This window comes from Oculina patagonica, chromosome 5, assembly GCF_052425735.1.
Source record: "Oculina patagonica isolate OP01 chromosome 5, crgOcupat, whole genome shotgun sequence".
Taxonomy (NCBI): domain Eukaryota; kingdom Metazoa; phylum Cnidaria; class Anthozoa; order Scleractinia; family Oculinidae; genus Oculina; species Oculina patagonica.
The window spans coordinates 23,480,567-23,492,863 of NC_135762.1; the positions used below are offsets into that span (position 1 = coordinate 23,480,567).

Sequence of the window (12,297 nt, forward strand, 5' to 3'; positions counted from 1 at the left end):
TACTAATTTTCGCGATTTCGAAATGATCGCGAAATTTAGTACGCGCGAAGAAAACATTGCGCGAAATTTAAACACGCGTAAATTATTACCATATTGTATAACTGTTTGGAACTGCAACTATCTACCTTTAAAAATATCTTTCCGTTTTGTCTTTGACTAGCACCCTTCCTCTGTTTACTGTTTCGCTCTAGTAAATTGGCCAAAACCTCTTTAGTATAGTCACCAAAGTTTCCGTTTCCAGGCTTCTTGTAGTTACATTGAGCAGACTTTTGTACCAATTGTACGTTTCCAGTAGTTACTTAGTCCAATCATTGAGGACTGCTCCATAAAACACTGACAAAATCGCTAAATTTAATACATACACTTTTTTCTCAAATTTTTCTTGCAATCGCGAAAATTAATACTCGCGAAATCCGGCTCTCGAACTTTTGCGAAATTAAGTACGCGCGAAAATTAGTAATAAGGTATCAAGCGATGCCTAGCATTGTCCACTTTGTCCCAGCATGATTTTGAGCACAATTGTTAAGGGTGAGGGTACAAGCGATCTATTGCCAAGCATTATAATAAAATACAAGTCGTGACCCGAACATACTTGCTGGAAAGGTAGCGATACTTTGTTACAATGAAAAACTTAAAATGATTCTATTTAGCACCCTCCTTCCAAAAAGCTCCTTGGGTAGGAAGCCTTGTGTGACAAGCCAAACAACGCCTGCTAAGGAGACAACTCCTAATTAGGTTTTGATTGAATTACAGTGCCATCATGCATCGATGGTCCATCTTCCTTCTAAACTGCTCCCTTCATAACCAAATTACAAAAAAACTGGCCTTTTAAGTGTCTCGACAGGTATATATTCATACGAGAGCACATTGTCAACTCTTTTAAAGGAAAAGTGATAAATAAGCGCCCTGCAGCTGAGGGTTAGATCGGATAATTGCGGTATAAAGCGTTAGCCAATGAAGTTTCTAGAACATTCTTGGGTAGCCTGCGAGCAGGCTCCCGAGTGGAGCAGAGCGAAAAAGATCGGCGAGCGAAGCGAGCCGAAAAGGGCCTCGGGGCCCCTCTTTTCTCTTCCTTCTTTTCGCCCCTTTCTTGACTGGAGAGCCTGTTCACAGGCTAATTCTTGGGGAGCTCTACCAGCGAGTAAAGACCTGCAAAGTTTTAGACTGTAACGTAAAAACATCAATTAAACTATCTATCTATCTAATGTAAAGCGAGTTTGACTTTTCTTTAAAATGCCAATTTTCCCTAACTCTAACCTGAGATCATGTCCTCCCTTCCTACTTCTCCCCCCTCCCCACACACAAAAAACAACAACAACAAATAAAACCTAATTGCAGGCTATCCTAACTCAAAATAAAATTCCCCTACTTTTCCCTGACCTTCAACAGTCTTTATTTTCTCTGACCATTTCCTGACCTGTGGCAACGCTGCAAATTTGGGCAATCGTACTCTTGCATGTAATTTTTTGGAAATTCTCGGGCCTGTATTCGAGCTTTGAAAATAACTAAGAAAAGTTGGAATAGAATCGCAGATTTTTTGTTGAATGTTACTCTTCTATGTTCCCGCTACAGTATTCCAGGCTTGAGTAAAAAAAATGCCTAAAAAATGAACTTTATTGCACCATCTTCTGTGCCACAAATCTATAATTAAAACAATCTTGTGTGTTGAATTACTTAAATAAGCTTAAAGGAACGGTAAACCGAAAAACAGGCATTGCTGATTTGTACAATTAACGTCATAGAACGCAAGAACAAAAAACCAATGTTTTACTTCTTTGAAACTGTTTTGGAGGTATAAAATAAAGCTGAATGAAGCTAATTCGCAGGGTGCTAAGTGTATGTACTTATATTACAATTAATATGAAATTTAAAATGTCAATAAAACTAACTTATATTTGGTAAAAGTGAAAACCGTATTGCTGCCAAAGTAATAAAGGTTCAACATTTTAATTACTCGAAGTAAGGCTGGCATTAGGATTCCAGCTCCTAAATGCCTAAAAGATTTCTTGTGAATGCTCAAATGCTTTCATTGAATCATATGGAAAAAACTTTCTCGCGATACGAGTCGTCATGAATCACAGGATTCACGCAGGTTCGACAGTGAACTGAAAACACATTAGCACAAAGGCTGAGGCACAAGACTGTGTAAAAACGTACTCCCAATTCATCTTCCCGCGAAAGTGACGTCCGAGTTTCGATGCAAAAAACGACCATACTGATGACGTAACTCTACAGGCATCCGTGCAGTGTCCCTGATTGGTTGAAATTTTCGCGCAAAAATTCAGAAGCTAGTAACAACCAATCAGAGACACTGATACAGATGCGTCTGTAATGCCACGTCATCAGCATAGAATCCTTTGGGTCTAGTCTCTCTCGCTATTCTTCGCCCGCGAAGAAGTAGCCCTTTAATTTAACTGCTGAATTACACCCCCGAACAATCATTCCAGTTCATCTGACAGTATGTTCCTCCACTCTCCGCCGTTTCGTGTTTTCTGCGGAGAAAAAACGAATACAAAAGTCAAAAGCTAAAAACGCATCTGCCCAAACACAATAACAACGAACGTAAATAACGCAATGGACCAATCAGAATTCGAAGAAAGTTCATGCAGCCCGTGCCAAGCGCGGGAAAATATGGGTAAGCCGCCTTGTTACGATTGGTACTGGTTTTTCTCCTGATTGGTTGAAAGACAGCACGATTGCACTGGCGCGGTTGCCCAATTTTCGCGCCAACAAATTAATCGCATTCTAGTGGATGGGTAACAAACCCGTAACATACCTGGTTGAACTGGGTGTCCCGAACTGACAGTTTTGCTTGAGGTTGGATGGAAGGGTTTAGAACACGCGAAATGTTTATTGATAGCTGCGTTATTGCTGTTGTTACTTGAATGCGAATTTGGCGGGACCAGCACGCTTCTATTGTTACACCTATAACGAAGAAAGAAATTATTAGAAAGCATGATTAACGTCAAAAAATTAAATATTTTACCATAATTCCAAAAAATTGAAATAACAAGAATATACGTGTTTTGTTTTAAGGAACTATGTCACAATTTTTGCGATGAACAAAATTAACACCAAACAGGTAATAATAAATCGAAAATAAACAAGGATGGTTATGACTGAAAAAGATTAAGACGGGTTACGAATGACAGACTTGAAAAGATTGGCCATATTTTCCGCAAAATCTTCCGTTTTATAACGGCCTGGCCCAACGGACTAGCAAGTGCACGCAAGTTGTCAAAAAGGCCATTTCAATGCCACCGCGCGCATATTTGAAGTAATCCAAAACGAGAATACATGTTTCCATAGTTGTTTCGTCGTTTTGCCATGGTTCCATGTCGCGCGGAAACACGGAATGTTTCTGCCGTGTAGCGGAAGCAACTTTTGCTTCTTGGAAACAAAAATTGACGCAAGAAACACTGCTTCCCGTATGGCAAAACTGGGAAACATTGAGAAACATGCGCACGTTACAAATGGTCTGGAAACATAACAGCAAGACTTGCGTTGACTTGCGTTGGGTGGCCAAACGGTGAAAAACTTGCGTTGACTTGCGTCGGGTAGCCAAACGGTGAAAAACTTGCGTTGACTTGCGTCGGGTAGCCAAACGGTGAAAAACTTGCGTTGACTTGCGTCGGGTAGCCAAACGGTGAAAAACTTGTGTTGACTTGCGTCGGGTAGCCAAACGGTGAAAAACTTGCGTTGACTTGCGTTGGGTGGCCAAACGGTGAAAAACTTGCGTTGACTTGCGTGCAAATTTGATCAAGACCAAAGTGAACGCAGGACATCGCAAGTCAACGCAAGTGCACGTAAGTCCTGGCCAAACAGTGTAGTATAACGCAAGTCCTGGTCAAACAGAAACCCAAGTTTTCAACTTGCGTCTACTTGCGACTCCGTTTGGCCAGGCCTACAAATTTTCTTTGCCTTCACGATTCAGTTTACACGAGTTTATAAAAATCGGTGAACAGTTCACACTGAGTATTTTCTTTCTGTTTAACACGCACCTGGTAAAATTTCCGTCAGCTTGTTTAGCTGGTCGATTTTCAAGTTTGGATTCGTCTGGCCTCATCAATACTTCATCACTACAGGATATGAGCGCCTCTTCAAATCCGAACGACTGATTCCACAAGAGGGGGTCATCTGTTGAAGAAAAGGTTTAATTTATAACATCATTTTGGCTTTTACTTTTCTTGGCAATTTTGGGTTTTGCTTTCAGTGAACAAGTCCATTTCTGGCCCTTTCTTTTGCCACGCTACGCTACGTTACCGACCTTGGTGTGACAAAAGCCAGGGTTTGGGTCGTAAGATACTTTCACGTGGACAAAAGGAGCTTGCTATTTGTTGGCTTAGATATTGTTTTTAACAATTGGATGAAGTTGACGAGTTAGAAACTATGCGCAGATAACGCAACGCACACTGCAACATTTTGCGAAACATTGCTGACACGGCGAGCAAGATTGTGGATCCCAAAAACTAAATTGGAAATCCGAGGGAGCTGAGCGCGTTCACTGTGAGATCTTACTCCCTATACCGCGCTCGGCGAGCCGAATTTGCAAGTTTTTTTTTCGCCCTATAACCCAGTATGGAACCTGTTCACAGGCGGAAAATAACCGCAGCTATTTGGTCCTGCCTGTCAGCAAACTAAAACCAATGTTACAACCAGTTTGTATGTGACAAAACCACTTTAAGACTACAAAAATACTACCTTCAGGAATAACGCTGTAGTTCTCTTGCTGTGGGGTGATTCCACATGTCCTATTCTGTATGGGCGTGGTCACAGTACAGGTACTGTTTTTCTGGGCTGACACAATAGCAGGAGTGGAAGCTGCTAGGGGTGCCCTGGCCGGAGGAGGAAAAGGAGATGTTCTCTTAGATTTACTCCGTTCTTCAACTGGAGTCCTAAATTCGTTGGGCTTTCTTGAATTTGGATTCAAGTCCTCATCTTTTGTATTAACCATTGTTGTCGTTTCTGAAGATGGTCTTCTAGATGAACTGTTTTGGATACTTTTGGAAGAAGAAACGACTTGTGGTTGTCCTGTCTTGCTATTGTTACCTGGGTGAAAAAAAGAACAATTAAAGTGTCTATGAAGCAAAAATTAATTGATGCTTATTTGAAAGGCTTTTACAAATAAAGAAGAATGGCGTTTACCGTTTTGAAAAATCGTATTTCGTTCAGGAGATATTCAAGTTTTTGTGTTATGCAAATGAGGAAAGTGATGATGTCATAAATTGTTCCACCAGACGAAAGCTCACAAAATCAAGGATATCTCTGAAAATATAAGAGTGATATTTTTGAAACTTGGCATCGACAGTGACCTTCCTCTAAGGTTCAAGATGGCTCATACTATGATGTAACCATGGCAACACTCTTGGTTCCAGTCTCTTTCTGTCATAAACCAATTATCTCCATTTGCACCCTTAAATGTGGGACAGAGGGTCTGGCTTGGAACACACATGATGCCCATATTAGCCTTACTCTCCTCATTAGCTTGTTGGAAGTGGATCATCTTTGGTTAAGCAAAAACTGGGGATGTGAGTATTAATTAAAACAGGTATTTGCAACAAAACTGTTGCCATGGCAATGGCATGACAGGTGTCATATTGTGTCTTTTGTGGTGTACATTAATGTTGCCAAGTTTGAAGAACACGGCTTAAATATTCCTAGAGATATTCTTGATTCAGTGTTTCATCTTTTTGTGGAACAATTAATGACGTCATCACTTTCGTCATTTGCATATTACACAAACGTAAATATCTCTAAAACAAAAAAAGATATTGCAAAAAGGAAAATGCCATTCTTCTTTATTTTGAAAAGCCTTTAAAATAAACAGCAATTTTTTTTTACTTCATAGGCACTTTAAAAAATCAAAACGAACCAATAAGTGATTGCAAGTTTGGCACTGGACAAACACTGTTGCCAGATCTTGTCCCTTGTTTGCACAATTTCCTCCGAGTAACTACCAGTCAACAATAGCCAAACAATTTGTTTATAGGTACTGGTAATTACCTGTCATAAAATAAAGAGGTTCAGTAAACAAAAAACAACTCTTTTCAAATTTTATTTGCTCATCAAGAAGGTTAATGATTATTTTTGGATAGTATGGCAGGCAGAGAAATCAAATAGTAACATGCCAATCATCCACATGGGGTTGTTTTTATTGGCTGAGAAATTTGGAAAACCAACAAAAAATGTCAGATAGTCTTGTAATCAGTGAATTTGGGTAAAATAAAATAACTTATTAATACTTTATTCAACAATTTCCAAGCTTGTTACAACTTACTTTCAGGAGCGTTGTTCCTAGTCAGCTCAGTTTGTTGGCCATTCTTGACTCTCTGCATCACGCCCTGCCCTGGTCTCCTCATGTAGTTTACATCATACTGAATGTTAGCCTAAACAAAAGTCAAACAGTGTGTGCATGTTTACTAATTGCAAAATAATATAAATGCCTGGTAACAGTAAAATCTTACTCACAACATAAAACAATCAGGAATAAATAATTCTCTTGTTCTGGATTGAACACTAGTCTGTCAAAGGATATTTCCAAGGGGAAGTACTCTCAACTGGCAAAGGACACTTCGTAGTAGGAGTTGGCAAAATTCTCAGGGCTAACCTACAATGGACTGTATGTAAAATCCCATCCAGGGAGGAGTAGAAACCAGAGTAACCATATGCAAGCATTGACACTAATGAGCAAGCTGGCTTCTCTAATCTGTTTGATTTGAACATACTTCACCCTGTGGAGGGGTGCATGTCCACAGTGAACCCAGTACATTTGCTAGGAAGCTCAAAAAACAACAACTTACAACAACAACAACAAAACAGCAAAAGTGTCCTGCCGAAGAACACAGTTTAAACCTCTCTCCTCCGCAGAGGCTCCAAAGGGAAATATCATAAAGGGCCTTAGGCATAAAAGAAGGTGTGCTGGGACTGTGTTTCCTTCTCCACAATCTCCCCACGCTTTATTGAATTGAAACCAGCACGAAGAAGCCTCTGGGAGATTTGAGCAGTTTATAACACAAGGGCATAGGCCAGGACTGAAAATCTTGGTTCCAAACTACTAACTACTTATTAACTAGTTAGCCACGGCACCCCATGCTAAATACATACATTAACAAAAGTTGTTTGTGCAGTTCATAACTCTTAAACAGACTTCAGGTTTGAGAAAGGTGTGGCACTTACTGATTTGGGTTGTTTTGTAATGAATTTCAAGTAATCTTTGTCACTGATACAATTACCAAGTGATTCTCCAAAACTCCTACAAAACAAAGAAATCTTGTAAGTTGTCTAATATCTGACCATACAATCCAATAACATCGGCTTGCTTTTGGAAGAAATTGATGATCGACATTGTGTAAACAATTATTATGCAAAACATATTACTGGAATCTCAAGAGTTAAAATTTGAATGAGTGATTGTTACACCCACAAGCACTTTTACTAATTTTTTGTGACCAGCGACACATAAGGAGGGGGACACGGGGGGACCCTGAACACCGCAACACCGCAAAAAAATTTGATAAAACACCGTCACTGCAATATAATCAAGTTACTTATCAATAAAAACGTGTAATTTACTATTAGGATTGGGTTAAAGATTAAATAGACAGTATTTAACGAAGATAACAGAGATAAATGTAGTTTAGCCTGTGACCAGGCTCCCGAGTGGGGTTCCGCGTGCAAAGCGAGTGGGGTAACGAGAGCGAAACGAGCAGCAAAGGCTAAATGTAGTTATGCAAGTTTTAGACAAGAAACCGTTATACCGCTAATAATTTCGTTTCACCGAACACCGTAGATTAAAAAACATAAACATCGCACACCGAAGGGTTTGAGATCACTGCAACACCGCAAGATTTAATTTTATTCACCGCAACACCGCATAAAAAATGAACAATACCACAAACCCCCATGTCCCCCTCCATAAGGCCAATGAGTGAATAAGTTCTGGCTTATTTAAATCTAAGACTTGTAACCCATTGGGAAATCAAAATTAAATTAAGATTCCTCCATAATAATTGATGCTTTTCAATATTGTTATCTATGTTGTAGGAATGCAATGCATGCAGACAGCTCTGTTGCTGCATCCATTTTCTTGCATTGCAGGCCAATATAATAGTACAATTGGCTATTATCTTAGGTACGGGTGCAATACTGAGTCCCATGGTATGTAACAGTTGCTGTTAGTTAGTAGCTCTATTCACACATTGCTCGCCTATAATGCTAGGCAATTAACAATAGAATTAGATAGCAAGCTTGAGGTTTCTTTTGGCTGATAGTTTGCCCCAAACCAACTATCAAGAGCTGATAGAAACTGAGAGTGAGACATCTAATTAGCGTAACCGAGAGGCCGATCTATTCAACAAAAAGTTCAGTGAAGGTTGTACATATAGTTTTGTTATGTGACTTCAGCAATTTTACTTGCACATGCTTCCAGGGCAGCCTATCGAAAATTAGACTTAACTTGTGTAGCCAATCAGATCATAAGTTTGCCTTATCGTCAGTCACTAGGTTATATGAAGATTATGTGAAGTTCAAAGGTCATAATCCCCGCATATTTGATTATTTCATCAAAACTGTTGTCTAGGTTTTTTTCAAGTGATCTTACTTGAGAGCCCTTTTCAGTCCATCTGTCACAGCTTCTTTTCTTGCCTTTTCAAGCGACAAAGCTTTGGATTTCATTCCCTCTGAGACTCCATAACCAATATCCTCATGATAAACTCCATCCTGTAAAAAAACTCAAAAATCAGTAATGTTTCTTTACATGTTTTCTTTATTGTGCACTGTGCACAAGACACAAGTGGCTCTGGGGACACATGATTCAATTGGCTAGATTTTATCAAAGGGAGTTTTCAAATCTAGCCAATTTGATTTGGTTGGCTTAATTGTAACAAAAGAAACAGCCAATCAAATAAACCGTTTTAAAATCCCTTTGTTATGTGAGATTTTAAAATGGTTTATTTGATTGGCTGTTTCTTTTGTTACAATTAAGCCAATAAAATCATGTGTCCCCAGAGCCACTGAGTTGTTTCTTGTGCACAGGCTTCGCCGGCTAAGAGGGACAAGCAGTTTGGAGTTGAGAATGTATTTAGAGAGGAAGCCACATCAGCTTTAGCTGGTTTTAATGTGGGTCTCCTAATCAGATAGAATTGGATTTGGAAATGTTGGTTCTTCAAAAGGGAGGAAAACCGGAGAAAAACCCTAAATATTAAACAAAGGAGAGAACCAACAACAATCTCTACCCACATATGACACCAGACCGGAATTGAACCCAGGCCATACTGGTGGAAAACGAGCCCTCTCGCCACTGTGTCATCCCTGCTCCCACAGTAGGGACCTTCAGATCGGACTACGAGTACGAGATTGAGTACGAGTACGAGTTTTCAAACCAAATTCGTGTGCCTCCTATAATCACTTATCACACCAATCTTATCCCTAACGTTTATTTATGTGTTAGTCAGCAACAGGGAAGAGTTATAGTTTGAGGGATACAATTGCGTAGCAATTCCAAAGTCGTACTCGATGTCGTACTCGTAGTCAAATCTGAAGGTCCCTAGTACAGTGGGCACTACAGTAAGTTAACTAGGCAAAACAGTTGTTTATAACATGATCTTAATTAATAGGTAATTACCTCACCTTTAACTGGACTTTTACGAAAGCACTCACTCCCACATAATACTTGTTTGCCACCTGATCAACAAAGTCTTTAATAAAAAAAATAGGTCAACTTTACAATCAGTAGAATGAGAAACAAGAACCTCACAATTTTAAGATTTGTGCGTCATGATTCATTGATTGATTGATTTAATAGAAACTGCCACAATAATTAATACCGCGTCCTCACCTATGTTTTGATGAGTGACAGAGTGTGACCATCCATTGAACCCAAAAGTTTCATTTGCCAAATTGATAAGTTTCCATCCTTCTACATAAGCAAGCTGAGAATTACAGTGGAAACAACACATCTGATCAGATGTTCTGCAATCTACAACAAAAGTCCTACCAAACATCTAAATTATGGTACGTATTTGACTGTGCAAGATCCAAAAAGTTAAGCTTACCTTTTGACCACCGGCCCCTGCTCTTTGGCTAATGTACTCTGGGCCAAGCTTTTGGTTTAAGGCATTCTGAATAGCTTGATGTTCCTCGGGAGAGAAATTAGCCTGAAAAAGATCGAAAGAGAACCTCAACTACATGTAGTACTTATCACTTTCAAGCTTTCTTTCAAACTTCTTGAGTCGATCTCAAGTCTTTTAGAGAAACTTACGCTTCCAAATAAAACTTTAGGAGTTCTATCACTGTTACACATTTTGTGCAAATACCCTCCAGTAAAATTTAAACTACTGATTAGAAATTTTCCTTCGTTCAAAGTGAGTTTTTAGCTGGAGGTGGAAGAAAAATTGTTTGAAATTTGTCAACATTGATAGGATGACCAATCAAAACGCAGGAAATGCAAGGACGTATGGGATTGTCAGATACATTCAATGCGACAAGCCAATGAAATGAAGACATTTCATCCGGGCTTTTTTACGGGAAAATGGCGTCCAATTCGAAGAATAAGCACTCTTCTCCCAGCCTCGTCCCCAGGCCATACCGCGCTATGCGAGTGAGCAGAGGAGGACTGGAACCGAGCGCGATAGCGCGAGGCCTGGCACAAAATGGCAAAAAAGTCCCAGTTTAGCGAGAAAAAGTCCCAGATATAGCTCGACGAAAATATACGTTTTTCTGCGAGGAAAAGAAAATATTTCTGGTTCATGAGGAAACTGCATCCCTTTTGAACATTTGTGGACTATTTAAGATGGCGGAGACGAACTGTAATGCCGTTTTTTTTTCCTGCCTTGCAGAATGGTATTGGTCGTATTTAATAGAGTTAAGAAAATTATTCTGTTATCATTGTTTTCGTTCACTACTCGTAGTGATACATGGGTCTACATGTATCTAGAAGTTCTTTGTAGTAAGCAAATTACGTTCGCCAGGTACTAGTAACTGTGTTAGTTTTATTTAAACCTGAAAGGCGTCGATCTCAATGTTTATAGAGCTAGGGTCGGGATTTTCGACCTTTGTTGTTTACAAATTTATGTGCGAAAACAAAGAAACAATTCAGCTTACTTGAGAGAAGAGGGCTAATCCCCCGATGCATGTATTAAAGCTTGTCATTGATTACCTGTAATTTTTTATTTAGCTTTTTAGAGAAAGAAAAAAAAAAATCTAACTCTCGTAAACCAAAACTTTATTTGATCTTGTTGTAGCCTGTCTTTTTCTTGTATACTCTGGCTCATTTCATTAGCAGATGTTAATCCAAATCCTGGGCCATGTTCAGGTTATATATAACAAGTATGCTTCAATCATTTTCGTCAATTCAATGAGCTTATTAAATAAAAATTACAGCTGGTCATGACTTATTGCAGATTCCAAGTGTGAATTGATAACATTTCCATTGTGTAGCACCACTAAATAGCCAACAGTTCTTGTCAGCCCAAAAGGTGTGGAAATTTATTTCAATTTCCCTCAGTTGCAGAGTTAGCATTTCAGCTGAAGTTTATATATTTTGCTGCCAATTTTCGTGTAGTTTTGACAAATTTACCTGCTGAGATGTTCAAAAAGAAACAGAAGTGCACTGCTTTCCCCTTTAGACAAGGTACATACTGCATCATTGTAGACATAGCTCGTTTAACAAAGTATGATTCTTCTGCTATTCTCTCTGACATTTACTTGCAAAGAAACACATAAACACAATATATATATACTGTGCTTATATGTTTATTTGCAAATAAATTAAAATATCAAAATATATAATGTTTAAATATTGTTTGAACCGCTCCAGAAAAGCTGGTTACTGGGGCTTTTGGACCAGTTTCTTTTTAATTTGTGAGCCCCATTCTGCATTTTTGATAGCCCAAAAATATTTGTATTTTTCCGCACATGGGTACACTGACTATTTTTCCCATTCCTTAAACTACCACCTTTTTAACTCCTACTTGCAGAGATATTAAACTGAGCTTGACTGACACACACACACACACATAAACACAGTACAGTATACAAAAGTATTTACATGTATTCAACTCTTGCAATATATACTAAAACTAGCCGTAGTAATTGGAATTTAGGGGAGTGCATTTGGTAGGGTGGGGTGATTTGGGGAGGAGGCAGGGAAAGCTGGAGGCAGTGGAAAGTGTTATATTATGTTTTCATATTCTCTTGATATTTGAGGTCTGCCCATAGAAAATGTATGACATTGCCAGCTGATGAAACCTGATCTGCTTGTACCAACCCATCTTTCTAAAGCATAAGAGAAGAATAAAG

At 39.0% G+C, this 12,297-nt stretch overlaps 1 protein-coding gene across 1 annotated transcript; it reads right to left on the bottom strand.

Moving 5' to 3' along the window:
- Positions 1 to 1,596: 1,596 nt before the first annotated feature.
- Positions 1,597 to 10,432, bottom strand: LOC144653394 (uncharacterized). Its single transcript, XM_078513376.1, has 11 exons — positions 10,259 to 10,432; positions 10,053 to 10,154; positions 9,836 to 9,929; positions 9,628 to 9,695; positions 8,600 to 8,718; positions 7,177 to 7,252; positions 6,278 to 6,386; positions 4,702 to 5,049; positions 4,002 to 4,137; positions 2,777 to 2,925; positions 1,597 to 2,492 (listed from the first exon to the last, which is right to left on the bottom strand). The coding sequence occupies exons 1-11, from the start codon at positions 10,298 to 10,300 to the stop codon at positions 2,449 to 2,451; spliced, it is 1,287 nt and encodes a 428-aa protein (XP_078369502.1). The 5' UTR covers positions 10,301 to 10,432; the 3' UTR covers positions 1,597 to 2,448.
- Between the last annotated feature and the right edge of the window lie 1,865 nt (positions 10,433 to 12,297).